Below are 27024 nucleotides of genomic sequence, written 5' to 3' on the forward strand. Positions count from 1 at the left end.
AAAGGGAAGATCAAGATGTGGCCAGAGGTAACGCCCGGGCAGATAGAGAGGCTAAGCATGCTGCCACCCTGCCATCCCCTCAGGCTGAGAACGCCCATATACATGCCCTTATCCCATCAGTAGGGGAGCTTCCAACCCCTCAGTACTCTGGGGAGGAGAGACAGCTAACTGACAAACTCGGTCTCCGGGAAAAGGAGGGATGGCTCCATTCCCCAGAAGGGAAGGTCCTCCTACCAAAGGGCCTGATCCGGCCGGTGCTGCAGAAACTACATCAAACCACTCATGCTGGCAGGGAAACACTTATCCAGCTAATGGGAAAATACTTTATCACTTCCGGACTCCGACCCCTGGCTGCCCAGGTACAAGCGGACTGCTTAGTCTGCCAAAAGAATAATCCCCGACCGGGACATCCTGTGCCACCAGCTGCCCTAGAACCCACTCCGGGCCCTGGACAAGTGGGGCAAATAGACTTTACTGAGTTTCCCCGGACCCAAGGGTTCAAATATCTCCTTGTCATAGTGGATCGGTTCAGCGGATGGCCAGAAGCCTTCCCATGCCGTAACTGCACTGCCAGGACAGTGGCCCCCAAGTTTGTTAAGGAGATCATTCCTCGCTTTGGACTCCCCCAGTGGATGGAATCTGACAACGGGACACATTTCACGTCAAAAATCATTCAAAGCATCTCACATGCTTTACAGATCCCCTGGAAACTCCATACGCCCTGGAGACCGCAAGCCAGTGGGGTAGTGGAGCGTACCAATCAGACCCTTAAACGGCATCTCTCAAAAGTGTGCCAAGAAGCCTCACTGCGATGGCCTGATGCTTTGCCCCTCGTCCTACTCCATATCCGCGTTCTCCCAAAGGGTAGATTAGGGCTTAGTCCCTTTGAAATTATGTTTGGAAGGGCATGGCCTATGAATGGCACCCCGGTTCTGTCAGGGGAATGGGAGCTGGGTAATGGTTTTTTGTCACAGTGTATGTGTTCCCTGTCTGCTGTTCTCTTGTCTCTTCACAGGTATACCAAGGATTCCCAGCCTCTCCCCTTGGACTCTCCCGTCCACTCCTTACAGCCGGTGACTCTGTGCTTGTTCGTACCTGGAAAGACGAGCCTCTCCAGGAAAAGTGGAAAGGACCCTATACCGTCCTGCTGGTCTCCCATACAGCGGCAAAGATCGAGGGACACAAGAACTGGATCCATCACTCTCGTCTGAAGGCAGTAACCGCCCCCTCGTCAGCAGGACAGTGGACCGTCCAACCTGCTGACTCCTCATCTAGTGACGATCTCGGGCTAAAGCTACTGTTTAAAAGACACAAATAGCGGGCACCTTAATGCTAAAATGGGCCCACCCAGGTACTGGAGACCCTGGGTTGGGAAGACTCTGGTGATAATTAATTGGGTAACATTGTTATTCTCTCTATTGGTATTTCCAAACTGTGCATATCGGGAGCATAACTCCTTTGTTTCGCTTGCGCACCATGTTGCTACTTTAACAAACCAGACTGATTGCTGGGTATGTGCTCCGACTCCACTGTCCCCCAAAACGGGAATGCCCCTTGACATGCTGCCCCTGACCCTAGCAGAATAAGCCGCCACCAAAGAGCAGGAAAGAACGGACTCGCCGTTCTGGAATAAGACCTCTTTACAGCAGGCCACCTATCAGGACCAGGAGTATTCAGTTGCAGTACTCACTGAGGGAGTGTTATGTTTTACCCGAAGCCAATCTGATCACTATGGGCGTCCTGCGGGAAAGAGCTCCTCTGTTATTACACAGTGGGCTGAGGGGTATTGGATAAAGACCAAAAGGGGAGGCCAGCAGTGTGGGTGTAAGGGTTCCTCCCCTTTTAGAGAAACTCTTACAAATAATTTTACCACAAGAAAGGGGTTTGGAAATGTAACTTGCCGTCCAGTTAATATCTCCAACGTAGCAAGCCAATGGTGGGTTTGTAGTGGTCCCTATGGCGAGTGTAATTTAAACGGCACAATTAGAAATGCCCCCACTTGTACCCAGTCAGGAGGATGGGATGCCCCCCTAGGGGCATATGAACTGTTTGGAAAAACAGCTTCAAATATCCCAGGAATCCCCTTAAGAAACAGTCCTTACTGGGCCCTACAGGGTCACTATTTTGTATGTGGCCGAAAGGCTTACAAGGTGCTGCCAGCCAACTGGACAGGTAGCTGTTATATAGCTCATGGAGTTCCTCATCTTTCCATAACTGCCACATTGCCCAAAGGAAAGATTAAAAATGCCCGAAACACCTCTGTTGAGTCACGAGAAAAGACCCTGCGGCGACTGACTACGGCATTGGAGGGCAATATGAAGAATTCCCTCACAACCGAGAAGCTTGTCGGGTGCTCTGTACTGGGAATAGCGCCACTGTTTACCGGGCCAGCCATGGCAGGCATAGGCCGCTATACTGTAAGGCTGCAGATGGTACTTGAGAAAGTGGCCCTAGAGTTAGAGGACTCGGTTAGTGATTTAGGGTCAGCAGTAAAAACATTAAATAAAGAGGTACAGCAGCTCAGGATGTTTTCCCTCCAAAACAGGCTGGCTTTGGACTATCTCTTGGCATCCCAAGGAGGGGTTTGTGCCCTCGTCGGGCCCCGATATTGTGTGTATGTAAATGATAGCAGTTGTGAGATCTATGAAAAGGTGGTACAGGCTGAGGCCCATGCCCGAGCCGGAGCACAGGTTGCCTATACTGCCCCAGAGAGCGATTGGTTGCAAACCTTGTTTTCAGGCTGGGGTTTGTCATCTTGGCTTGGTGGTTTATTTAGCCTGTTATTGAAACTTCTCTTTCCTGTATTGCTTGTTGTCACGGAGTCCCTGGGCGATGCTCTGGAACTGCTCCCTGCGAAGCCAGGCAGGACTCTGGGGAAGTCTCCTCTCTGGGAGCAGCCTGTCTGCAGGACACACAGCTCACCCGGCTTCCCCCTTCCTGGGTCTGACCTCGGAGCATTCAGCCTCCTCTGCCCCTCTGTGCGCTTCCCACAGCGAGTCCACTCAGGCGGGGTCCTGGGGAAGCCAGAGGGTCCTGCCCCCCAACTCCGCAGTCAGACGTGACTCTCAGCCAGCCAGTACAACAGAGGTTTATTAGAGGACAGGAACATGGTCTAACACAGAGCTTGTAGGTGCGGAGAACAGGACCCCTCAGCTGGGTCCATTTTGGGGGGCAGTGAGCCAGACAACCCCGTCTGCACTTCACTCCATGTCCCAGCCAGCCCCCAACTGAAACTCCCTCCAGCCCCTCCTCCCCTGGGCTTTGTTCCTTTCCCGGGCCAGGAGGGCACCTGGTTCCTTTGTTCTCCAACCCTTTAGCTCTCACCTTGCAGGGGGGGGAAGGGCCCAGGCCATCAGGGGCCAGGAAAAAGGGTGTCGGCCATTCTCTGTGTCCAGACCCCTGCACACACCTGCCCTCTAGGGCTCTGCAACGATCACACACCCTTATCCCACCTCCTGGATACTTAAGAACTGCCTAGGGGAAACTGAGGCATCCCCACACTATTCAGAGGAAACATTAAGAACAGTCCCGCTTCGTCACACGTAGTCACCCCCTCCTAGCACCCTGAGATACCCCCTGCCCACACACAGCCCCTAGTCACCCCCTACCTGCACCCTGAGCTACCCCCCCTGCCCGCACACAGCCCCTACCTACCCCCTCCTTGCACCTTGAGCTGTTTTCAAACTTTTTGAGCTTAGCCCCCCACTTTTGAGTTATAATTTTTGGTTGCACCCCCCGGCCAACCCAGACAGGTGGGTGGCCTGCTGTGGTGAGTCGGGCGGGGGGGGGGGGAAGGGGGCGCTGCCTCCCCGGACCCGCTGTGCGGAACTGGCTCAAGTCCTGCTGGCCCCTGCCCCCAAAATAGACATCAAAGTACACCTATGCCTGAGCCCTCCCCCTGCCCAGATGGGAGCTGGGGGCTCAGAGAGGGATCCCCTGGGAGTGGGGGGGGGGCTGGGGAGGGAGGGGTCCCTTAGAGGCAGGGGTGGTGGCTAGGGGCCCAGGGAGGGGTCCCCTAGAGGCTGGGGGTGGGGCTGGAGGCACAGGGAGGGGGTCTTCTGGGAGTTGTAGGGGGCTGGGGGCACAGGAAGCGGTCCCTTGGGAGCAGGGAGGGTGGGGGCTCAGGGAGGGGTCCCCTAGAAGCGGGGGGGATGGGGGCACAGGGAGGGGTCCCCTAGAAGCAGGGGGGCTGGGGGCACAGGGAGGGGTCCCTTAGAGGCAGGGGGCATGGCTGCAGGCACAGGGAGGGGTCCCCTGGAGCAAGGGGTGCTGGGGGACAGGGCGGGTTCCCCTAGAGGCAGGGAGTCTGGGGGCACAGGAAGGGATCCCTTGGAGATCAGGCCCCCGTAACACTTACTGGTCTCTTCTTTGCCCTGCAGTTTTAGTCCCCTCCCCTCCCAACCTGGTCCTGGAAGAGGCCGGCAACTTCCAGCTCCCATGGGCTGGCCGAGACGCCCCCTCACCGTCCTTGGTGCGGTGCGGCTTTCGTTCGGGCGCGGAGATGGGCGCTGGGCTGGGCGGGACCCCACGTGGGGTGGGGAGCAGGACAGCGCTGGGCCGGCGGGAGCGGGGTCACCGTGCTGCTGGGAGCTTCTCCCGCCGGGGCTGGAGCGTCTTCACTAGCCCGCTGCAAGTGCACCGTGACCTGGGTGGGACATCAGGTCACCCTGCCCCAGCGCCACGTGTCACCAGCAGACCCGGCCTCGGGTGCTACATAAAGGCCAGATCCTCCCCTGGACCTTTGTGCAACCAACCCAGTGAGAGTGGGGGGCCAAGGGGAGCACCTGGTGTGACGAAGCGGGACTGTTCTTAATGTTTCCTCTGAATAGTGTGGGGGGGTGCCTCAGTTTCCCCTAGGCAGTTCTTAAGTATCTAGGTGGTGGGATAAGGGTGTGTGATCATTGCAGAGCCCTAGAGGGCAGGTGTGTGCAGGAGTCTGGACACAGAGAATGGCCGACACCCTGTTTCCTGGCCACTGATGGCCTGGGCCCTTCCCCCCCTGCAAGGTGAGAGCTGAAGGGTTAGAGAACAAAGGAATCCGGTGCCCTCCTGGCCCGGGAAAGGGACAAAGCCCAGAGGGGAGGCTGGAGGGAGGTTCAGTTGGGGGCTGGCTGGGGACATGGAGTGAAGGGCAGATGGGGTTGTCTGGCTCACTGCCCCCCAAAATGGACCCAGCTGAGGGGTCCTGTTCTCCGCACCTACAAGCTCTGTGTTAGACCATGTTCCTGTCGTCTAATAAACCTTCTGTTTTATTGTCTGGCTGAGAGTCACATCTGACTGCGGAGTTGGGGGGCAGGACCCTCTGGCTTCCCCAGGAGCCCCGCCTGGGCAGACTCGCTGTGGGAAGCGCACGGAGGGGCAGAGGATGCTGAATGCTCCGAGGTCAGACCCAGGAAGGGGGAAGCCGGGTGAGCTGTGTGTCCTGCAGACAGGCTGCTCACAGAAAGGAGACTTCCCCAGAGTCCTGATTGGCTTCATGGGGAGCAGTTCCAGAGCATCGCCCGGGGACTCCGTGACACCTGGTACCAGGCTCAGATGCTGCCCTAAGAGCATCTCTAAAATGGGACTCTGGCCCCGGTGGAACTGGACACCCTGCACAAAACAGCCTCCCCGTGCCGGGTTCCTCTGGAGCCTTACGCCTCCCGTGGAGGGTTTCAAGGGAGAACCACACAGAACTGAGCCCTGTTTTTCTGATGGAAAATGTTTGTTTGGCTCCTGGTGCCTAGATCTCGAGGTGGGTGGCGCTGGATGCTGGAGAGAAACGAAACCCAGGGCTGAGAGCGCTGGACAGGAACCTCCCGAGTGAGCGAAGGGCCGTTTAGCCGGGAAGGGTGTCTCCTAGGGGCTGTACACCGGCTGCTGCATTCTGTACCCCGGCCACGGGCAGGGAGCAAAGGAGCGACCCAGGGGGATGAACCTGCCAAGGGGTGTCCCAGGAAGGGCCCGGCTAACGGGAGAGAATCCGGCACCTCCCGGGGAATCCAGGGAGGGGCAGGTGGGAGTCACGGCTCAGCAACAGCTTCACCCCAAGGGCCAAGAGCGGTAAAAACACCAGAGACTCATTTGCCTCCCGTGCTAGAGCTTTACTGGGAAAGGAACTAAACTGCAGCATGGGGGGGTGGGACAGCGATTCTGGGGGGGTCACCGGAGAGCGAGGGGGAGGTGGAGACAGAGACGGGTGATTCTGCAGCCCAGCAAACAGCCCTGAGGCAGAGCGAGACGCTCTCGAGAGAGCCCAGGACAATCCCGGACGGGGGGCCAGGAGCCCTGGGGCTGCAGAGTGTGGTCACGGTGCTGCTGGGTCACCGGGCACCGTCGCTCCTCACGGATTCACCCACGTTCCGTCACTTGATCCGAGTGAAAATGTTTGTGCCGACCCTGCGGGGAAGCACAGAGCTGGAGTTACTGGCCCAGCACAGGCCTGCGCTTGGGGCTGCCCCATACATGGGGGTGGGGGGCAGGGACACAAGGTGCATTAATCTGAGATGGATAGAAGCCCAAAGAGGCACCTCCTCCAGGCTCCACTTCATGGGGGCACCCAGCCACCCAGCCCAGGGAGGCAGCGTGCCTGTGGGCACCCCGCACCGGCAGGGCCTCAGAGCCACCCAGCTGCACCCCGGGGGTGGGCAGGGGCTCTGGGGGCTGCTCATCCAGCCATCCCCTCCTGGGTGGGTCAGCAAGGCCATTCTTTGTGCTTTTCCCTGGCGACTGACTCGTCTACCCTGGGGATGCTGCCCCTCACAGGATGCCCACACCCCTGGTGGATTGCTCACCCATTAGCAAGTTCTTGGAGAAGAGTTGTGGGGATCACACACAGCCCTGGGGTGTGACAGGGCCCAGGGAACTCAGCAAACCTTCTGTGACATTATTGACATGAACTGTGACCGTATAGATCATTGTTGCTACCAAAGTCCTATAGTTGCACCAAATCTTGTACAAAGGAAGTCAAGTAAGGTGTCTATGAAAAGGTTGTAATTTGCTGGTTATAATTAGGGCTGTCTGTATGTGTGTATCATTTTTGTATTTGAAGTTATGAATATTGGCTCTGTACTTGTATCGCAATGTGTTTGATTCTTACTAGCATTAGTGAGGCATGTGGTCAGCTTCTTGAGAAAGGAATTTTCAGATTAAGTGGCCAGTCAAGAAACACTTCACTGACAATGGACCTTGGGAGACTCCAATCTACATATGGGAAGCCTTCCTGGGAGCATTCAAGGCAGCATGTGAGCAATGGCTGCTCTACCTGTAAAGAACTGAGTCATGCATGGACATGTGACTTGCCCATGTGACTCCAAACTCCACCTTGCTGCTGTGATTTTCCCTAGTAAGAACAAAGGGGTGTCCTTCTACAAGACAGAGGATATAAAAGGCCCTGGAAACCCCCCCATTGTGTCTTCAATCCTGCTTCTGACCTCTGGAAGAACTTTGCTACACTGAAGCTCTGAACAAAGGACTGAATGACCCAACCCAGCTGGAGATGTTCTCCAGAGACTTGATTTGAACCTGCCGTTTATTCCATCACTGCTACAAGCCTGAATCAAGAACTTTGCCATTACTGTATGTCACTGATTCCATTGAACCAATTCTAGCTCTCATCTATATTTCTTTCTTTTTATGAATAAACCTTTAGATTTTAGATTCGAAAGAATCATAGAATATCAGGGTTGGAAGGGACCTCAGGAGGTCATTTAGTCCAACTCCCTGCTCAAAGCAGGACCAATCCCCAATTAAATCATCCCAGCCAGGGCTTTGTCAAGCTTGACCTTAAAAACTTCTAAAGAAGGAGATTCCACCACCTCCCTAGGTAACGCATTCCAGTGTTTCACCACCCTCCTAGTGAAAAAGTTATTCCTAATATCCAACCTAAATCTCCCCACTGCAACTTGAGACCATTACTCCTTGTTCTGTCATCTGCTACCACTGAGAACAGTCTAGATCCATCCTCTTTGGAACCCCCTTTCAGGTAGTTGAAAGCAGCTATCAAACCCCCCCTCATTCTTCTCTTCTGCAGACTAAACAATCCCAGTTCCCTCAGCCTCTCCTCATAAGTCATGTGTTCCAGTCCCCTAATCATTTCTGTTGCCCTCCGCTGGACGTTTTCCAATTTTTCCACATCCTTCTTGTAGTGTGGGGCCCAAAACTGGACACAGTACTCCAGATGAATCATAGAATCATAGAATCATAGAATATCAGGGTTGGAAGGGACCCCAGAAGGTCATCTAGTCCAACCCCCTGCTCAAAGCAGGACCAATTCCCAGTTAAATCATCCCAGCCAGGGCTCTGTCAAGCCTGACCTTAAAAACCTCTAAGGAAGGAGATTCTACCACCTCCCTAGGTAACGCATTCCAGTGTTTCACCACCCTCTTAGTGAAAAAGTTTTTCCTAATATCCAATCTAAACCTCCCCCACTGCAACTTGAGACCATTACTCCTTGTTCTGTCATCTGCTACAATTGAGAACAGTCTAGAGCCATCCTCTTTGGAACCCCCTTTCAGGTAGTTGAAAGCAGCTATCAAATCCCCCCTCATTCTTCTCTTCTGCAGGCTAAACAATCCCAGCTCCCTCAGCCTCTCCTCATAACTCATGTGTTCCAGTCCCCTAATCATTTTTGTTGCCCTTCGCTGGACTCTCTCCAATTTATCCACATCCTTCTTGAAGTGTGGGGCCCAAAACTGGACACAGTACTCCAGATGAGGCCTCACCAATGTCGAATAGAGGGGAACGATCACGTCCCTCGATCTGCTCGCTATGCCCCTACTTATACATCCCAAAATGCCATTGGCCTTCTTGGCAACAAGGGCACACTGCTGACTCATATCCAGCTTCTTGTCCACTGTCACCCCTAGGTCCTTTTCCGCAGAACTGCTGCCTAGCCATTCGGTCCCTAGTCTGTAGCGGTGCATTGGGTTCTTCCGTCCTAAGTGCAGGACCCTGCACTTATCCTTATTGAACCTCATCAGATTTCTTTTGGCCCAATCCTCCAATTTGTCTAGGTCCCTCTGTATCCTATCCCTCCCCTCCAGCGTATCTCCCTCTCCTCCCAGTTTAGTGTCATCTGCAAACTTGCTGAGGGGGCAATCCACACCATCCTCCAGATCATTTATGAAGATATTGAACAAAACCGGCCCCAGGACCGACCCTTGGGGCACTCCGCTTGATACCGGCTGCCAACTAGACATGGAGCCATTGATCACTACCCGTTGAGCCCGACAATCTAGCCAACTTTCTACCCACCTTATAGTCCATTCATCCAGCCTATACTTCTTTAACTTGCTGGCAAGAATAAAGGATTGGCAACAGTGTGATTTGTGGGTAAGATCTGATTTGTATATTGACCTGGGTCTGGGGCTTGGTCCTTTGGGATCGAGGGAACCTTTTTTCTTTTACTGGGGTGTTGGTTTTCATAATCATTCGTCCCCACAACGAGTGGCACTGGTGGGGATACTGGGGCACTGGAGTGTCTGAGGGAATTGCTTGTGTGATTTGTGGTTAGCCAGTGGGGTAAAACCAAAGTCCTCTCTGTTTGGCTGGTTCGGTTTGCCTTGGTGTGCAAAGGAACCCCAGCCTGGGGCTGTAACTGCCCTGCTCTAAGTGATTTGTCGTGAATTGATACTCTCAGAAGTGTCCTGCCAAAGGCCACATCGTTACACCTTCATCCTTCCCCAGCAAGATACACAGCTTCCTAGATTCCCAGGCCAGAAGGGACCATTGTGATTTGTGCCTGGCCCCTGTACAGCACGGGCCCTAGGACTAGTCTGACCCCCTGCATAGCACAGGCCTTAGGGCTTCCCCCCTAAAATTCCTAGAGCACATGGTGGGTCCCCCAAGAGTTTGTGATTCTGGGCTGAGAACCCTGCCCTGCCCCACCTCATCCCACACGGGGTTCCCTGTATCCCCAGCACCACAGCCCCAGAGCCGGGCTCGGGATCCCAGCCCTTGGCACAGCGCCGAGCAGAGACGGGGCCAGGCCCTGCAGTCCCAGCTCTGCAGGCTGCACCTTTGCTCCTGGGCAGTCTGTGCCCCGTCACCCACCTGGTTGCTTCCCAGTCGGCACCGGGGGATCCGACCTCCTTGCGCAGCAGCCACGTGGTCTGCAGGGTCTCTTCTCCCTGGTCATCCGTGAAGCACTGGCCCACGAAGACGCTCACGGACTCTGGTGGAGACTCTGACAGGTGATAGAGTGACCAGGTCAGCGCTGCTCGCTCTGAGATCCCGGCACAGGGTCCCCAGACAGAGCCCGGAGCCCGAGGGAGTCTGCTGCGTGTCGCTGGGGCAGTGCCACGCACCTGTAATAGTCACACCCACTGGGTCCTCGGCAGCATCTCCCCAAGGCTGGCTCCAGCCCCAGGGAGGGTCAGAGCAGTGACCCATTCTTGGGGCGGCGGGCGGGGGGGGACCAAGGAAGTTGGGGAGGGGACAGAGCACTGGGTGTGGAATGGGGAGAGGGAGAAGCAGCTGCCCAAAGGTGGAACCGGAGGTTTCTGCAGCAGCAAGCAATGTCAGCCTTCCCCTTTGGCATCACTGCCCCTCTAGCCCCGTGCCAGGTCAGCCCACGACAGGCCTTAATCACCCATCACAGCCCGGACCCCGAGCGGTGCGTCTGCAGAGACAGGCTCTGATTCTCATGTAACGGGACCCTGCACAAGCCTCCTTCTCTCTGTCTGCCCCCATACTGGGTGCCCCGCAAGCCAACACGCCGGAGCAAAATACAAGGTGGGTCGCTCGCCCACCCTCAGTAACGGGCCTCCCTGCTGTTACCCCTCTGTGCCCGCGTGGTTGGCCCAAGGCAGGGCCCTGCAGGTCATTCAGCTCCGCAGGAGAAATGGGTCTTGGAGCCAGGTATCTCGGAGGCAAACACGGCAGGCAAGAGCGGCTTTGGATGAATGCACTATAAGGTGGGTAGAAAGTTGGCTAGATTGTCGGGCTCAACGGGTAGTGATCAATGGCTCCATGTCTAGTTGGCAGCCGGTGTCAAGTGGAGTGCCCCAAGGGTCAGTCCTGGGGCCGGTTTTGTTCAATATCTTCATAAATGATCTGGAGGATGGTGTGGATTGCACCCTAAGCAAATTTGTGGATGATACTAAACTAGGAGGAGTGGTAGATACGCTGGAGGGGAGGGATAGGATACAGAGGGACCTAGACAAATTGGAGGATTGGGCCAAAAGAAATCTGATGAGGTTCAATAAGGATAAGTGCAGGGTCCTGCACTTAGGATGGAAGAATCCAATGCACCGCTACAGACTAGGGACCGAATGGCTAGGCAGCAGTTCTGCGGAAAAGGACCTAGGGGTGACAGTGGACGAGAAGCTGGATATGAGTCAGCAGTGTGCCCTTGTTGCCAAGAAGGCCAATGGCATTTTGGGATGTATAAGTAGGGGCATAGCGAGCAGATCGAGGGACGTGATCGTTCCCCTCTATTCGACATTGGTGAGGCCTCATCTGGAGTACTGTGTCCAGTTTTGGGCCCCACACTACAAGAAGGGTGTGGATAAATCGGAGAGAGTCCAGTGAAGGGCAACAAAAATGATTAGGGGTCTGGAACACATGACTTATGAGGAGAGGCTGAGGGAGCTGGGATTGTTTAGTCTGCAGAAGAGAAGAATGAGGGGGGATTTGATAGCTGCTTTCAACTACCTGAGAGGTGGTTCCAGAGAGGATGGTTCTAGACTATTCTCAGTGGTAGAAGAGGACAGAACAAGGAGTAATGGTCTCAAGTTGCAGTGGGGGAGGTTTAGGTTGGATATTAGGAAAAACTTTTTCACTAGGAGGGTGGTGAAACACTGGAATGTGTTACCTAGGGAGGTGGTAGAATCTCCTTCCTTAGAAGTTTTTAAGGTCAGGCTTGACAGAGCCCTGGCTGGGATGATTTAATTGGGGATTGGTCCTGTTTTGAGCAGGGGGTTGGACTAGATGACCTTCAGGGGTCCCTTCCAACCCTGATATTCTAGGATTCTATGATTTTGGCGCAGCTCCGAGCCCTGCCCAGCCAGCCCTGGGCCCCACAGCTCTCCCCATTGGCGCTGACTCTGGGCTGGGCTGTCCGGCTCGTCTCAGGGCCAGGCTCCCAGGGACTCGGGCTGCGCCGGCCACTGCCTTCTCGCTGCGTCTCTGCTCCTCCTGCCTGCTGTCCCAGGCACAGAAACCTTCCCAAAGGACCCCCAGGGACCCCTCTGGCCCCGGGCCCGGGCGCGCCTGGCCATGGGGTGCCGGGGACTCTCAGCCCCTCCCTCCAGAGGTACGGGAACTCGGGGTGCGGGGGCTGCCGCACCCCCTGACTGGACGTGGTTTCCATTCTACGCGGGGTTTACAGCTTGGTTCAATGGCTCCCAGCCCCCCACTACACACATGGTTCCCGCCCCCCGGCCTGCCTCTCCCCATCGCCCCATGGGGAGCGCGGCGGCCACACCATCGGCTTCACACCCGTTTAACCCACTCCAGACCAGTCGGGAGGTGCCGAGCTTCCCATCCCCGGACCCCCTCCCATCCCCCATCCAGTCAGCAGTCGGGGGGTGACTGGGATGCCTCCCTCCCCTCCCGCGGCCTGCAGGCCATTTCCAAACCCCACGGCTGCGCCCCCCACAACAACTCCAGGGTCCTGGGCGCCAACATCTAGTTTTCCCCAGGGGGGGCTTTACCCCCACTCCGCCCCTCCCCCACAGCCCGAGCCTTGCCCCGCCTCTTCCCACCCCCACTCTGCCCCTCCCCCACAGCCCGAGCCTTGCCCCGCCTCTTCCCACCCCCACTCTGCCCCTCCCCCACAGCCCGAGCCTTGCCCCGCCTCTTCCCACCCCCACTCTGCCCCTCCCCCATGACCCCACCCTCCCTCCGCCTCTTCCCACCCCCACTCCGCCCCTCCCCCACAGCCCGAGCCTTGCCCCACCTCTTCCCGCCCCCACTCTGCCCCTCCCCCATGACCCCACCCTTCCTCCGCCTCTTCCCACCCCCACTTCACCTCTCCTGCAAGGCCCCACCCTCGCTCACCCACACGGCACCGTGGGCTTGGTGCCCCTGTCCAAAGCGCATCATAGAATATCAGGGTTAGAAGGGACCTCAGGAGGTCATCTAGTGCAACCCCCTGCTCAAAGCAGGACCAATCCTCAATTAAATCATCCCAGCCTGGGTTTTGTCAAGCTGGGCCTTAAAAACCTCTAAGGAAGGAGATTCCACCCCCTCCCTAGGTAACGCATTCCAGTGTTTCAACACCCTCCTAGTGAAGAAGTTTTTCCTAATATCCAACCTAGACCTCCCCCACTGCAACTTGAGACCATTACTCCTCGTTCTGTCATCTGGTACCACTGAGAACAGCCAAGCTCCATCCTCTCTGGAACCCCCTTCAGGTAGTTGAAAGCAGCTTTCAAATCCCCCCTCATTTTTCTCTTCCACAGACTAAACAATCCCAGTTCCCTCAGCCTCTCCTCATAACTCATGTGTTCCAGTCCCCTAATCATTTTTGTTGCCCTCCGCTGGACTCTCTCCTATTTTTCCACATCCTTCCTGTAGTGTGGGGCCCAAAACTGGACACAGTACTCCAGATGAGGCCTCACCAGTGTCGAATAGAGGGGAACGATTACGTCCCTCGATCTGCTGGCAATGCCCCTACGTATACATCCCAAAATGCAATTGGCCTTCTTGGCAACAAGGGCTCACTATCCAGCTTCTTGTCCACTGTAACCCCTAGGTCCTTTTCTGCAGAACTGCTGCCGAGCCATTCGGTCCCTAGTCTGTAGCGGTGCATGGGATTCTTCTGTCCTAAGTGCAGGACTCTGCACTTGTCCTTGTTGAACCCCATCAGATTTCTTTTGGCCCAATCCTCTAATTTGTCTAGGGCCCTCTGTATCCCATCCCTACCCTCCAGCATATCTACCTCTCCCCCGCAAGCTTAGTGTCATCTGCAAACTTGCTGAGGGTGCAATCCACACCATCCTCCAGATCATTAATAAAGATGTTGAACAAAACCGGCCCCAGGATTGACCCCTGGGGCACTCCGCTTGATACCAGCTGCCAACTAGACATCCACACGGCCCCTTGGGCCTGGGGCCCCCTACCCTATGCTCACGCACATGGCCCCCTGGACCTGAGGCTTCCTGCCCCACACTCACCCAGATGGTCCCCTGGGCCTGGTGTGCCCCCTGCTCCACAAGCAGCCACATGGCCCCTGGGGCTGGTGCCCCCTACCCCATGATCACCACATTTCTGTCCCCATTAAAATCCAGTTTTGCCTGCAGGGCATCCAGATGTCCGGCTACTCCCCTTCTCTCAAACCGCTGCCTCCGAGTCTGTCTTTCCTTAGTCTGGAAGCTCTTTAGGGCAGGACCACCCTGCCTTGCTCGCCTGAAGAGTGCCCAGACGTGCACATGGGCTCTGGTGTAAACAAAAATACATTAAACAACCTCACTGAGCAGATGCAAAAACCTCATTGCCCCGTACTGCTTTGCTGAGAGTCCCTGAACCTGGGGATCGCCAGTGTAAAAGCATGAGGCTTTTGGTATAAGCCACTGCAGTAAGGATACGCCATATAAGAATATAATAGCATTAGAATGGCTAGACTGGGTCAGACCAAGGGTCCATCTAGCCCCGTGTCCCGTCTGCCGACAGTGGCCAGTGCCAGGTGCCCCAGAGGCAGTGAACAGAACAGGTGATCACCAGGTGATCCAACCCTGTCGTCGCCCATTCCCAGCTTCAGTGTGTATTACAGAAGAGAGATTTAAGGCACAATTTTGTTTATTAAAGGAAGTTTAAGGGTGACATTAGAAGCATGGTCTAAATCAGGACCACCTGTCTTCCACAATTCCACCACATGGAGTTCTCCCCTTGCTCCTGAATTATTACTATGTTTAATATTAAAATCGTGTCCCTAGCCCCTCTGGTAGCAGAGAGAACCTTGAAAACCTGGCCTGCGCATAGAGCAAATCTGCAGAACACCTGCAGCACCGGCTGAACAAAGGGGCCGTCCCAGTCCGGGCTCCACGGATTCCAGCTGCAGAAGCTGATACTTTTGCCATGGAAATTCACTATTGTGCTACACCAACCCGTTTCCTGTCTCCCTGCCCTGCCTGCAGTATCCTCCTGCTCCCCCAGTAGGAGTCAACTGGACTTCAAGGCTGGGGGAAGGAGGTTTTGAGCTGGGCCACCTGAAGACAACTTCCAAGTAGTTGTGGAAAGTAAGCGTGACAACCTCCCTCTGGGCACTGAACCCAGGATCTCCCCAGTTAACGCACAACACCTTACAGTGTGAGCTGCAAAGCTAGTGTCTGTAACGGACTCACATCCTCCGTGGCCTGAGCATCGACGAGGACATGTAACACACTGGTCAGTGGATTACATGAGCATCACAAAGTTTCCATCAATGAGTATTTTCCATTGCGAGCTGTAGCTGGATGTGTCTGGCATGGGAGGGAATTCCATGGAGACAGAGATCCCCACCCTGAGCCTTCCCTGCGGGTCCTTCTCCCCAGACCAGTCTGCTTCCACTCTCCACACCTTCGCTTAAAGTTTGGTTTGACCATCACTCACCTCCTCCCAGCCTAAGCCTGGACCGCCATGCACTGTGCCTTCCAGGCCTACTTTCAGAGACCACCACAAGTGGTTCCAGGCCTCTCACTGACTGAGGAGCAGGCTTTCCTTGTACACTGTCCTGACCCCCTCAGCCCCAGGGTACCCGAGTCACCAGCCCTCCCCAAGACTGGGGCATGAGACCTCCAGGTTTTTCAGCCCCCCGTCAGATCATGCTTACCCCAGCTCCACCTGGCCAGCACTGAGGCAGTGGAGGCTACACACCTGAGAACTGCCACTTCACCGTGAACCCGAAGGTTGGCTGCTCCTTCTGGTTGGCATTGTGCTGGACTCCATGCAGGGGCGATGACAGGATATCAGCCTTGGGGGCCATTGCCACAGAGTGGTATGAACCCGAGAACGCTCCAGCCTTGCTGAGTTCAGATATATCCATCCTGCAGCCCAGGCTGCTCTTCCATGATCCGGACAGGACACACTGAAAAGGGAGGGATGCAGTTAGCAGGAACAGGGGCCCCACACAGCGCTGCGGGTCCGATGCTCAGCCGAGGCTATGGCCCTGCCAGTCCGGAACGCAGGGCACAGACCGCTCAAACCGGAGATGAACAACGAAGTCTTGGTGTGTACTCTGCTTCCTGAGCTCTCCAGGGAAGCCCCTTCCCTCCCTCTGTGACCCCTCCCCACTTGTCTCTGGGTTTTTCAGGCTGGGGATTCCACCAGAAATGCAACTAACTGAATAAATCCTAAACCATATGTCACAAAGTGTAGGGGAGACAAGGACCTGCACCCCCAACTTTCTGCGATTCACCATGACTCTCAGCCAGCCAGTAAAACAGAAGGTTTATGAGACAACAGGAACACAGTCCAAAACAGAGCTTGTAGTTATAGAAAACAGGACCCCCTCAGTCAGGCCCATCTTGGGGGGCAGGGAGGCCAGACCACTGTTCTGGGCCTCCCTCTTTTTCCCCAGCCAGCTCCAAACTGAAACCCCCTCCAGCCATCTCACCCAGCCTCCCCCCGGCCCCTCCTCCAGCCTTTGTCCAGTTTCCCAGGCAGAAGGTGTCACCTGGCCCCAACCCCCCTCCTGGCTCAGGTTACATGCTCAGGTATCGTCCCTCCAGTGAAGTCACACCCTGATATCCCACCACCATCCAGCACCAATGCAGACAGCCCAGTAAAACTCCCACACAACATTCCCAGGTCAATACGCTCCACTCCCTGCTCCATCACATCATAAACACAGAACTGGGGACCTCCTCTGCTCCTGGGAGGTCCTTTGCTTTCTCCTTCCTAACCCATAGGGTGGGGGGAGCTGTCCTCCATTCCCTTGCCACCTGGGCCCTCTCCCCACAGGCTGAGGAGCTTACTGAAGCAGGAGAGAGGAGGCAGCTGCACCCCAGAGAGCAGTGGGGCCCAGGCTGGGTGTGGGTCCTGGAGAGCAGACAGGCCCCATGGCGCTCGTACTGTAATGGGATGCTAAGCTGTATCACGCTGTTTGGCCACGAGGTGGCGCTGTGTGGCACACACTTTATTTAAGCCACCGTGGGCCATCCCCAGCAGACCATTAAAGGATCCAGAGGAACAGCCGTGTTAGTCTGTATTCGCAAAAAGAAAAGGTCTCAGATCCTTTAATGGATCTGAGACCGAACACACCGGCTGTGTATCGCGCTCAGACGGAAGCTCTGTAGCCAGCCCGCATCCAGGACAGGCAGACGACAGTGCTGGCTCCTCTTCCCATTCCCAGCTGCTCTTCAGGGCCCAGTGAAGCCCCCTGGATGGAACGCACCCCTGTATTCACATCCTACACACCCCTGCAAAATCTTGGTACACAATGTGCTGTGTGAGCTATCGTCTGAAAACCAAGAATGCACCGGCCAATAGTATCAGGGCGAAATGTGTGTAGCAACATTACGTGTAAAGAGATAACATACGCAGAAATCGTGACTGAAGTGTGTTCACCAGAGAAGTCTGGGGCGGGGGTGAACCTGTTTCTCAAAGACAAAGGACAAGGTGACACATCTGGCTAGGTGCCATCAAAGCCGATGGGCCATCACCTGTCAAGTGTCCATTCCTTGGCAAGGGAGGGAGGCAGGAACAAACAGTTCTGCATCTTAGCAAACAACAGCAGGGAACCTCTTTCACCACCAGACTCCTTGACTCCAACCTCACATCAGGAATGAACTTTATCAAGGGGTATCCCTTGGGAAAATGCATTTCAAAGGGAAAAGGAAAACAGCCGTTGGACTTTGGGAGCAGATCCAGTCTGAGAATTTGGTCAGCAATGATATGGAAACATGTACTAAGGGAACCTCACCTTGAACCGAGTCAAGTTAGCTAAATTTACTACGAGGAAGTGTTTTACCATTATGTCTCTTGTAGCCATTTCTGACTTTAATGCCTTACACTTGTACTCCCTTAAAACCTGCCTCCTTGTAGTTAAATAAACTTGTTTTATTCTTTAATCAGAATGAATCCAGTGTGTGGATAGCTCCATTTAGGGTAGCAAACTATTGTCTATTCCAGGGGTCAGCAACCTATGGCCCGCGTGACCTACTGACCCCCAATCACAACACTTAAGCTAGACAAAAAGATGTGTCTTTAAAACAGGTTGGCTGACATGTTTTACCTGACAAGTCTTAGAACCCTAGTGTAGACAAGGCCAGTTGTAGTTTAACTATTAGTTGGGAGCCTCGGCTACAACATAACCAGCTAACGTGTTAAAATACAACTCATCTTGCTTACAGCTGGGTTTTTAAAATGTTACTTAAAACATTAGCAACCTGTTTTTGAGAACCTGCTCTTTTCCATTTCCCGGCCGTCGAACCACCAGGCCCTTCCTTCCTGAGAGCAGACAAGGGATTGTCACCCAATGAGATATTGCTGGGTCCTGCCAGTCTGCTGGTATAACTTGGGTAATGGGAGGGGTGGGGAAAGCTGAGCTGGGGGTAAGGAGCAGAGCTACACTTGGCATCCTGCTTTGTAAACTGTCATCTTGGTGGTGATGGGGGCCTTCAGCTACCCAGAGACCTGTTAGGAAAATAACACTGCAGGGCACAGATTATCCAAAAAGTTCTTGGAATGTATTGGAGACAATTTTTCAGTTCACAAGGTGGAGAAAGCTACTAGGGGAGAGGCTGTTCTAGATTGGGGGAGTTCTGGATGATTGGAAAAAGGCAAATAGAGTGCTCATATTTAAAAAAGGGAAGAAAGAGAACCTGGGGAACTACAGACCAGTCAGCCTCACTTCAGTCCCTGGCAAAATCATGGAGCAGGTCCTCAAGGAATCCATTTGGAAGCACTTGGAGGAGAGGAAGGTGATCAGGAACAGTCAACATGGATTCACCAAGGGCAAGTCATGCCTGACCAACCTGATTGCCTTCTATGATGAGATAAGTGGCTCTGTGGATATGGGGAAAGTGGTGGATGTGATACATCTTGACTTTAGCAAAGTTTTTGACACTGTCTCCCACAGTATTCTTGCCAGCAAGTTAAAGAAGTATGAGCTGGATGAATGGATTATAAGGTGGATAGAAAGCTGGCTAGATTGTCGGGCTCAAAGGGGAGTGATCAACGGCTCAATGTCTAGTTGGCAGCCGGTATCAAGCAGAGTGCCCCAAGGGTCAGTCCTGGGGCTTGTTTTGTTCAACATCTTTAGTAATGATCTGGATGGTGGGATGGATTGCACCCTCAGCAAGTTCGCTGTTGACATTAAGCTGGGGGGAGAGGTCAGTACGATGGAGGGTAGGGATAGGGTCCAGAGTGACGTAAACAAATTGGAGGATTGGGCCAAAAGAAATCTGATGAGGATCAACAAGGACAAGTGCAGAGTCCTGCACTTAGGAAGGAAGAATCCAATGCACCGCTACAGACTAGGGACCGAATGGCTCGGCAGCAGTTCTGCAGAAAAGGACCTGGCGATTACAGTGGACAAGAAGCTGGATATGAGTCAGCAGTGTGCCCTTGTTACCAAGAAGATCAATGGCATGTTGGGCTGTATTAGTAGGGGCATTGCCAGCAGGTCAAGGGAAGTGATCGTTCCCCTCTATTCGACACTGGTGAGGCTTCATCTGGAGTACTGTGTCCAGTTTTCCCACTACAGATGGGATGTGGACAAATTGGAGAGAGTCCAGCGGAGGGCAATGAAAATGATTAGGGGGCTGGGGCACATGACTTATGAGGGGAGGCTGAGGGAACTGGGGTTATTTAGTCTGCAGAAGAGAAGAATAAGGGGGGATTTGAGAGCAGCCTTCAACTACCTGAAGGGGGGTTCCAAAGGGGATGGAGCTCGGCTGTTTTCAGTGGTGGCAGATGACAGAACGAGGAGTAATGGTCTCACGTTGCAGTGGGGGAGGTTTAGGTTGGATATTAGGAAAAACTTTTTCACTAGGAGAGTGGTGAAGCACTGGAATGCGTTACCTAGGGAGATGGTGGAATCTCCTTCCTGAGAGGTTTCTAAGGTCAGGCTTGACAAAGCCCTGGCTGGGATGATTTAGTTGGGGTAGGTCCTGCTTTGAGCAGGGAGTTGGACTAGATGACCTCCTGAGGTCTCTTCCAACCCTAATATTCTGTGATTCTATGATTTAATTTTGACAAACAAGGAGGAACAGATTGAGAATTTGAAAGTGGAAGGCAGCTTGGGTGAAAGTGATCAAGAAATGAGAGAGTTTGTGATTCTAAAGAACGGTAGGAGGGAAAACAACAGAATCAAGATAATGGATTTCAAGAAGGCAGACTTTAGCAAATTCAGGGAATTGGTAGGTAAGATCCCATGGGAAGCAAGTCTAAGGGGTAAAACAGTTCAAGAGAGTTGGCAGTTTTTCTAGGAGACATTATTAAGGTCACAAGAGCAAACTATCCCATTGCGTAGGAAATATAGGAAGTATGGCAAGAGACCACCCTGTCTTAACTAGGAGATCTTCAATGACCTGAAACTCAAAAAAGAGTCCTACAAAAAATGGAAACTAGGTCAAATTACAAAGGATGAATATAAAAAAATAACCCAAGTATGTAGGGAGAGAATTAGAAAGGCCAAGGCACAAAATGAGATTAAACTACCTAGAGACATAAAGGGTAACAAAAAAACATTCTACAAATACATCAAAAGCAAGAGGAAGACCAAGGACAGAGGAGGCCTGGGTGGAAAACAATAACAGAAAATGTGGAAATGGCAGAAGTGCTAAATGACTTTTTTGTTTCAGTTTTCACCAAAAAGGTTAGGAGTGATTCAATATGTAACATAGCGAATGCCAGTGAAAATGGGATAGGATCAGAGGCTAAAATAGAGAGAAAAAGTTAAAAATTACTTAGCTAAGTTAGATGTCTTCAAGTCCCCAGGGCCTGATGAAATACATCCTAGAATACTCAAGCAGCAGACTGAGGAGATATCTGAACCATTAGCAATTATCTTTGAAAAGTCATGGGAGACGGGAGAAATTCCAGAGGACTGGAAAAGGGCAAATCTAGTGCCCACCTATAAAAAGGGGAATAAGGACAACCCAGGGGATTACAGACCAGTCAGCTTAACTTCAGCATCCTGAAATATAATGGAGCAAATAATTAAGCAATCAATATGCAAACATCTAGAAGATAATAAGGTGACAAGTTACAGTCAGTGTGCATCTGTCAAGAACAAATCATGTCATACCAACCTGAGAGCTTTCTTTGACAGGGTAACAAGTCTTGTGGATGGGGGGAAGCGGTAGACGTGGTATATCTTGACTTTAGTAAAGCTTTTGATACTGTCTCGCATGACCTTCTCATAAACAAATTAGGGAAATGCAACCTAGATGGAGCTACTGTAAGGTGGGTGCAAAACTGGTTGGAAAACCATTCCCAGAGAGTAGTTATCAGTGGTTCACAGTCATGCTGGAAGAGCATAACGAGTGGGGTCCCACGGGGATCAGTTCTGGGTATGGTTCTGTTCAATATCTTCATCAATGATGTAGATAATGGCATAGAGAGTATACATATAAAGTCTGCGAACGACCCAGCTGGGAGGGGCTGCAAGTGCTTTGGAGGATAGGATTAAAATTCAGAATGATCTGGACAAACTGGAGAAATGGTCTGAAGTAAATAGGATGAAATGCAATAAGGACAAATGCAAAGTACTCCACTTAGGAAGGAACAATCAGTTGCACACACACAGAATGGGAAATGACTGCCTAGGAAGGAGCACTACGGAAAGGGATCTGGGGGTCACAGTGGATCACAAGCTAAATGAGTCAACAGTATAACACTATTGCAAAAAAAACAAACCTCAGTCTGGGCTGTATTAGCAGGAGTGTTGTAAGCAAGACACGAGAAGTAATTCTTCTGCTCTACTCCGGGCTGATTAGGCCTCAACCGGGGTATTGTGTCCAGTTCTGGGTGCCACATTTCAGGAAAGATGTGGACTCATTGGAGAAAGTACAGATTAGAGCAACAAACATGATTCAAGGTCTAGAAAACAAGACCTATGAGGAAAGGTTAAACAAAACCAATTTTTTTACCCTGGAGAAGAGAAGGTGGGGGGTGGGGGAGGAGACATGATGACAGTTTTCAAGTACATAAAGGGTTGTTACAAGGAGGAGGGAGAAAAATTGTTGTTCTTAACCTCTGAGGATAGGACAAGAAGCAATGGGCTTAAATTGCAGCAAGGGCAGTTTAGGTTGGACATTAGAAAAAACTTCCTAACTGTCAGGGTGGTTAAGCACTGGAATAAATCGTCTAGGGAGGTTGTGGAATCTCTGTCAGTGGAGATTTTTAAGAGCAGGCTGGACAAACACCTGTCAGGGATGGGCTAGAATCGATAATACTTAGTCCTGCCCTGATTGCAGGGGGCTGGACTAGAGACCTCTGGAGAGCTCTTCCAGTCCTAAGATTCTATGATCTACCAGATGTGATGGGACCCCCAATAATAATAACGCTTCCAGGGTGTCACGGAGTGTGGGGGAGTCCAGGCCCTGCACCCCCCTTCCTGGGATTCACTGAGACTCTCAGCCAGCCAGTAAAACAGAAGGTTTATTGGACAATAGGAACACAGCCCAGAACAGAGCTTGTGGGTACAACCAGGACCCCTCAGTCAAGTCCTTCTGGGGGAGCAGGGAGCTTAGACCCCAGCCCTGGGGTTCCCTGTGTTCCTCCACCCAGCACCAAACTGAAAACTAAACTACCCCAGCAGGCTCTCTCCTGCAGCCTCCGTCCACATTCCCGGGCAGAGGTGTCACCTCCCCCTCCCCCTCCTGGCTCAGGTGACAGGCTCTCAGGTCTCCCATCCCCAGGGCACATTCCCAGGTCAACACTCCCCCTCCCTGCTGCGTCACATCCTCACACAGGGCTCCTCCCATCTGTTCCCCAGTTTGCTAGGGACAGCCTGGTGGGCTTTATTTTCTGCAGCCCAAATGTGCCCTTCATGTGGCTTGCTGCTCCCGGCTCCATCACTCTTATGGGGTTGGGGAGATTTACAATGAAATAACCCCTGCAGGGGGAAAGGCCCCACCCCCTCTTCACCTCCCGCAATAGTCCCGAGCTCTCACTCCTGCCTGCCCACAGCAGGAACCCCCTACATGAGCCTGATCCATCAGACAGTCAGCCCCCAGCCCCCTCAGCCCCTTGCCCTGCCCCACCCTGAGATACCCCAGAGTGAGCACCTAGCCTCCTCGGCCCCTCACCACGCCCTGTCCTGAGACACCCCAGAGCGAGCGCCCAGCCCCCTCAGCCCCTCACCCTGCCCAGTCTGCCCCATACCTTTCTCTCTGAAGAGGTGCCAACAGTCACCAGAGCCAGGGCGAGGAGCAGGGAGAAGCCGATTTTCCCCATCGTCACTTGGAGTAGAAACCACCTGCAGAAGCCAATTGAGTCTCCCCAGCACTTAGTCTGGGGCCACCAGTCAGGCCCCGTCTTTATATCCCCTCGCAGCAGGCAGGGGCTGCAACCTGAGCTGCTCTGGTTCTCTCCTTGCTGGCAGTTCCCAGAAGCGAGCGGGCACTTCGGTTATTTTGTTTATGTCTCACTGACATTCAATCTCCAGCCCCAGCTGCTGGCAGGGCCAGCAGGATAAAATGAAAAGAAGGGACGTGTGACCTGGGAAGTGATGTGAGGAGTGCGGTCAGTGACCAGCTATAGATAGATCCCAGCACATGGGACAGCTGGACAGAGACCAGCAGGGCCATTGGCCTGCAGTGACAGGTGGAAAGGTGCCTGGCTCTGAGGGCTGTGCCTGCCATGGCTCATGGGGTGTGTGAGGGCACATTGCCCCGGGTTGGTGAGAGAGGTGATGGCAGGACAAAGGTTCTCCGTGTGCCATGCATGGCAGAGCAGGGGCAAGGCGGGAGCTGGAGTCCGTTAGCAGTCAAGATCCTGAGCCTCTGAATGGCCACTAACTCCAGCAGAAATAATGACGTCTGATGTCAGCCAGCAGCAGCCCCTGCCTCCCGGACAGGTGGTAATGAGTGATCCGGGTGCTGCATCAACCAGGCCAGGTACTAACAAGCTGCAACAGGACTTTATTTTTGAAGTGGAAACCTCTTTACCAAGCTGCTGCTGCACCCTCGGTAGCTTTCTCCCAGCCTCTCAACTCCTCCCTGCTCCTTCCTGGTTCCTGTCCTTTCAGACTCCCAACAGCCAGAGCTCCCAATTCTAATAATTACAAGCAACATCTAAACACCACATTCCCGCCTCTCTTAAGAAACTCTCCCAATTAAAATAAACATTATTGTTCCAACCACAGGAACAAATATGAAACAAGACACTATACTGTTGGCAGAAATATGACACTGAAAACACTGTAGATACTACATATCATAGTCTCTAGTCCAGACAGGTGGTCGTCTGGGTCTGACAGGCCATCTCTCAAGCCCCGGTTCCAGGTCAATGTCTTGTTGTGTTGGTACCACGGTGAAGTCATCCCATGCAGACTGGGCGTTGGCATAATCTCCTCTTGGTGCATAGGCAGGTGCAAGATAAGAAGCATTCCATACCCACCCATCAGAAAGTCGATAGGTGTAAGGTCCCTTCTTCCCTATGATTTTAAGAGGAGCTGTGAATTTATGGTCCCCTTTGCGTAAAATTCCAGGTTTTCGTATTCTAACGAAGGAACCGCACTCTCACTTTGGTTCCTTAGCACCCCGCCGCTTGTCTGTGAAAGCCTGAGACTTTGCTTGGTTCTGTTCAACTGTTTTTCTCACACCTCATTTGGGGCATCAGATCATGCATTTAACAATCCAGCAATGTTCAGTTTAGTATTCATCTGTTTCCCATGCAGTAACGCTGCAGGCGATCTTTGCGTGGTGGCATGTCATGTAGCCCGGCATACCTGCAAGAAATCAGTAGTGAAGGGTATCCACAATCGCCCTTCCAGTTTAGCCGTTTGCAAACTCTCTTTCACACTTCTGTTAAACCATTCAATTTCCCCATTGGCTTGAGGGTACTATAGGGATGACCTTCTGTGTAAAATGTTCCTCTGTGCTAGAAAAGTTTCAAACTCCCCGGAAGTAAATTGACTACCATTATCTGAAACCAGTTCTTGGGGTTACCTTCCCTGCTAAAAACTGAAGAGAGGAACTTAATTACTGTAGCAGAAGAGATTTGCGATGTAAACGCTACCTCAGGCCATTTACTGAAATAGTCTATTAAGGTGATGGCATAACGGCAGTCAATTGGAGCAATATCAAAGGGTCCTACAATGTCAATTGCCACTTTTTCCCATGCAGATTCAGGAAGAGGAACAGGCTGTAATGGAGGGGTACATGTCACTGCTCTCTTATCATGCATTTGGCAAGTGACACAGGATTTTATGAGTGCTTCAGTTTGAGAGTCCATCCCTGGCCTCCAATACAGATCCCGTAGTCGTTGTTTGGTTTGGACAATTCCTGGATGAGAATCGTGTGCCAGGTGTATGAGTTTTGACTGTAATTCTTCTGGCACAAGGAGCCGGTGTGTACATGGTAGCACACAGCCATCAAGCAAAGAAAATTCATCCCGAACTCTAAAATAAGGCAGCAAAACCGGGTCAAGGTTTTTAGGGTGACTGGGCCACCTCTTTGTCAGAAATTCCCGTAGTTTTTGTTGAACTGGACACGCTGAACAAGCAGCTTGAAATTGTTCTCTTGTAACTGCAGTGAGAGCGCTTGTAATAAGCGCAAGCACGACATCCTCATCCTCCGGTGGACCATCTGGTGAAGGCAAAGGCAGGCGAGAAAGGCAATCGGGGACCACATTTTGCTTTCCAGGCTTATATTCCCGTTCATAACTGAAAGAGAGCAGTCCTGCAGACCCTCGAGCAATACGGTACCCTGCTCTTCCCAGTCCTTTCGTGGTGAGCAACGTCGTCAAAGGGCTGTGGTCTGTGCGCAACTTGAACGTGTGGCCCCACGGGTAAGTTCTCCATCTTTCCGTAGCCCAGACACAAGCAAGTGCTTCTTTTTGGACTGTAGAATATTTCCTCTCAGCATTACTTAGTCTCCTTGAACCAAACGCAACCGTCCTCTCTGTGTTGTCCTCACGCAGTTGTGTGAAAACAGCCCCAAGGCCATAATCAGAAGCATCAGTAGTTACAAGTGAGGGCAATGCAGGACTGAATAGTGCAAGTACTGGACTATGAACAATCAAGTCTTTCACTGTTTCGAAACTAGCTTGTGCATCTTCCTGTCCACACTAAGGTTGAACTTCTCCGTAGTAATTCCTGTAACGGTTCAATGACCTCAGGAGGTCATCTAGTCCAACCCCCTGCTCAAAGCAGGACCAATCCCCAACTAAAGCATCCCAGCCAGGGCTTTGTCAAGCCTGACCTTAGAAACCTCTAGGGAAAGAGATTCCACCACCTCCCTAGGTAACGCATTCCCATGTTTCACCACCCTCCTAGTGAAATAGTGTTTCCTAATATCCAACCTAAACCTCCTCCACTGCAACTTGAGACCATTACTCCTTGTCCTGTCATCAGCTACCACTGAGAACAGTCTAGATCCATCCTTTTTTAACCCCCTTTCAGGTAGTTGAAGGCTGCTATCAAATCCCCCCTCATTCTTCTCTTCCGCAGACTAAACAATCCCAAAAAGAAAAGGAGTACTAGTGGCACCTTAGAGACTAACCAATTTATTTGAGCATAAGTTTTCGTGAGCTACAGCTCACTTCGTCGGATGCATTCAGTGGAAAATACAGTGAGGAGATTTATATACACACAGAAATGAAAAAATGGGTCTTATCATACACACTGTAATGAGAGGTTTCAGAGGAACAGCCGTGTTAGTCTGTATTCGCAAAAAGAAAAGGAGTACTTGTGGCACCTTAGAGACTAACCAATTTATTTGAGCATGAGCTTTCGTGAGCTACAGCTCACTTCATCAGATGTTTACCGTGGAAACTGCAGCAGACTTTATATACACACATGATTTCTGTGTGTATATAAAGTCTGCTGCAGTTTCCACGGTAAACATCTGATGAAGTGAGCTGTAGCTCACGAAAGCTCATGCTCAAATAAATTGGTTAGTCTCTAAGGTGCCACAAGTACTCCTTTTCTTTTTACTGTAATGAGAGTGA

General features: G+C 52.6%; 1 protein-coding gene across 1 annotated transcript; it reads right to left on the reverse strand.

The window, feature by feature from the left end:
* Window positions 1-5733: 5733 nt before the first annotated feature.
* On the reverse strand, window positions 5734-23346 carry LOC125629306 (avidin-like). The gene is made up of 4 exons (XM_048834716.2): window positions 23236-23346; window positions 15778-15988; window positions 10033-10165; window positions 5734-6378 (listed from the first exon to the last, which is right to left on the reverse strand). The coding sequence occupies exons 1-4, from the start codon at window positions 23305-23307 to the stop codon at window positions 6345-6347; spliced, it is 450 nt and encodes a 149-aa protein (XP_048690673.1). The 5' UTR covers window positions 23308-23346; the 3' UTR covers window positions 5734-6344.
* Between the last annotated feature and the right edge of the window lie 3678 nt (window positions 23347-27024).

This window comes from Caretta caretta, chromosome 5 (assembly GCF_965140235.1).
Source record: "Caretta caretta isolate rCarCar2 chromosome 5, rCarCar1.hap1, whole genome shotgun sequence".
NCBI lineage: Eukaryota > Metazoa > Chordata > Testudines > Cheloniidae > Caretta > Caretta caretta.

Coding starts and splice junctions, on each gene's coding strand:
- LOC125629306 (XM_048834716.2), bottom strand. CDS start 23,307: ATGGGGAAAATCGGCTTCTCCCTGCTCCTCGCCCTGGCTCTGGTGACT. Junction 10,166..15,777: donor GGTGAAGTGGCAGTTCTCAG/GTGTGTAGCCTC, acceptor ATCACCTGTCAG/AGTCTCCACCAGAGTCCGTG. Junction 6,379..10,032: donor GCCGACTGGGAAGCAACCAG/GTGGGTGACGGG, acceptor GCTTCCCCGCAG/GGTCGGCACAAACATTTTCA.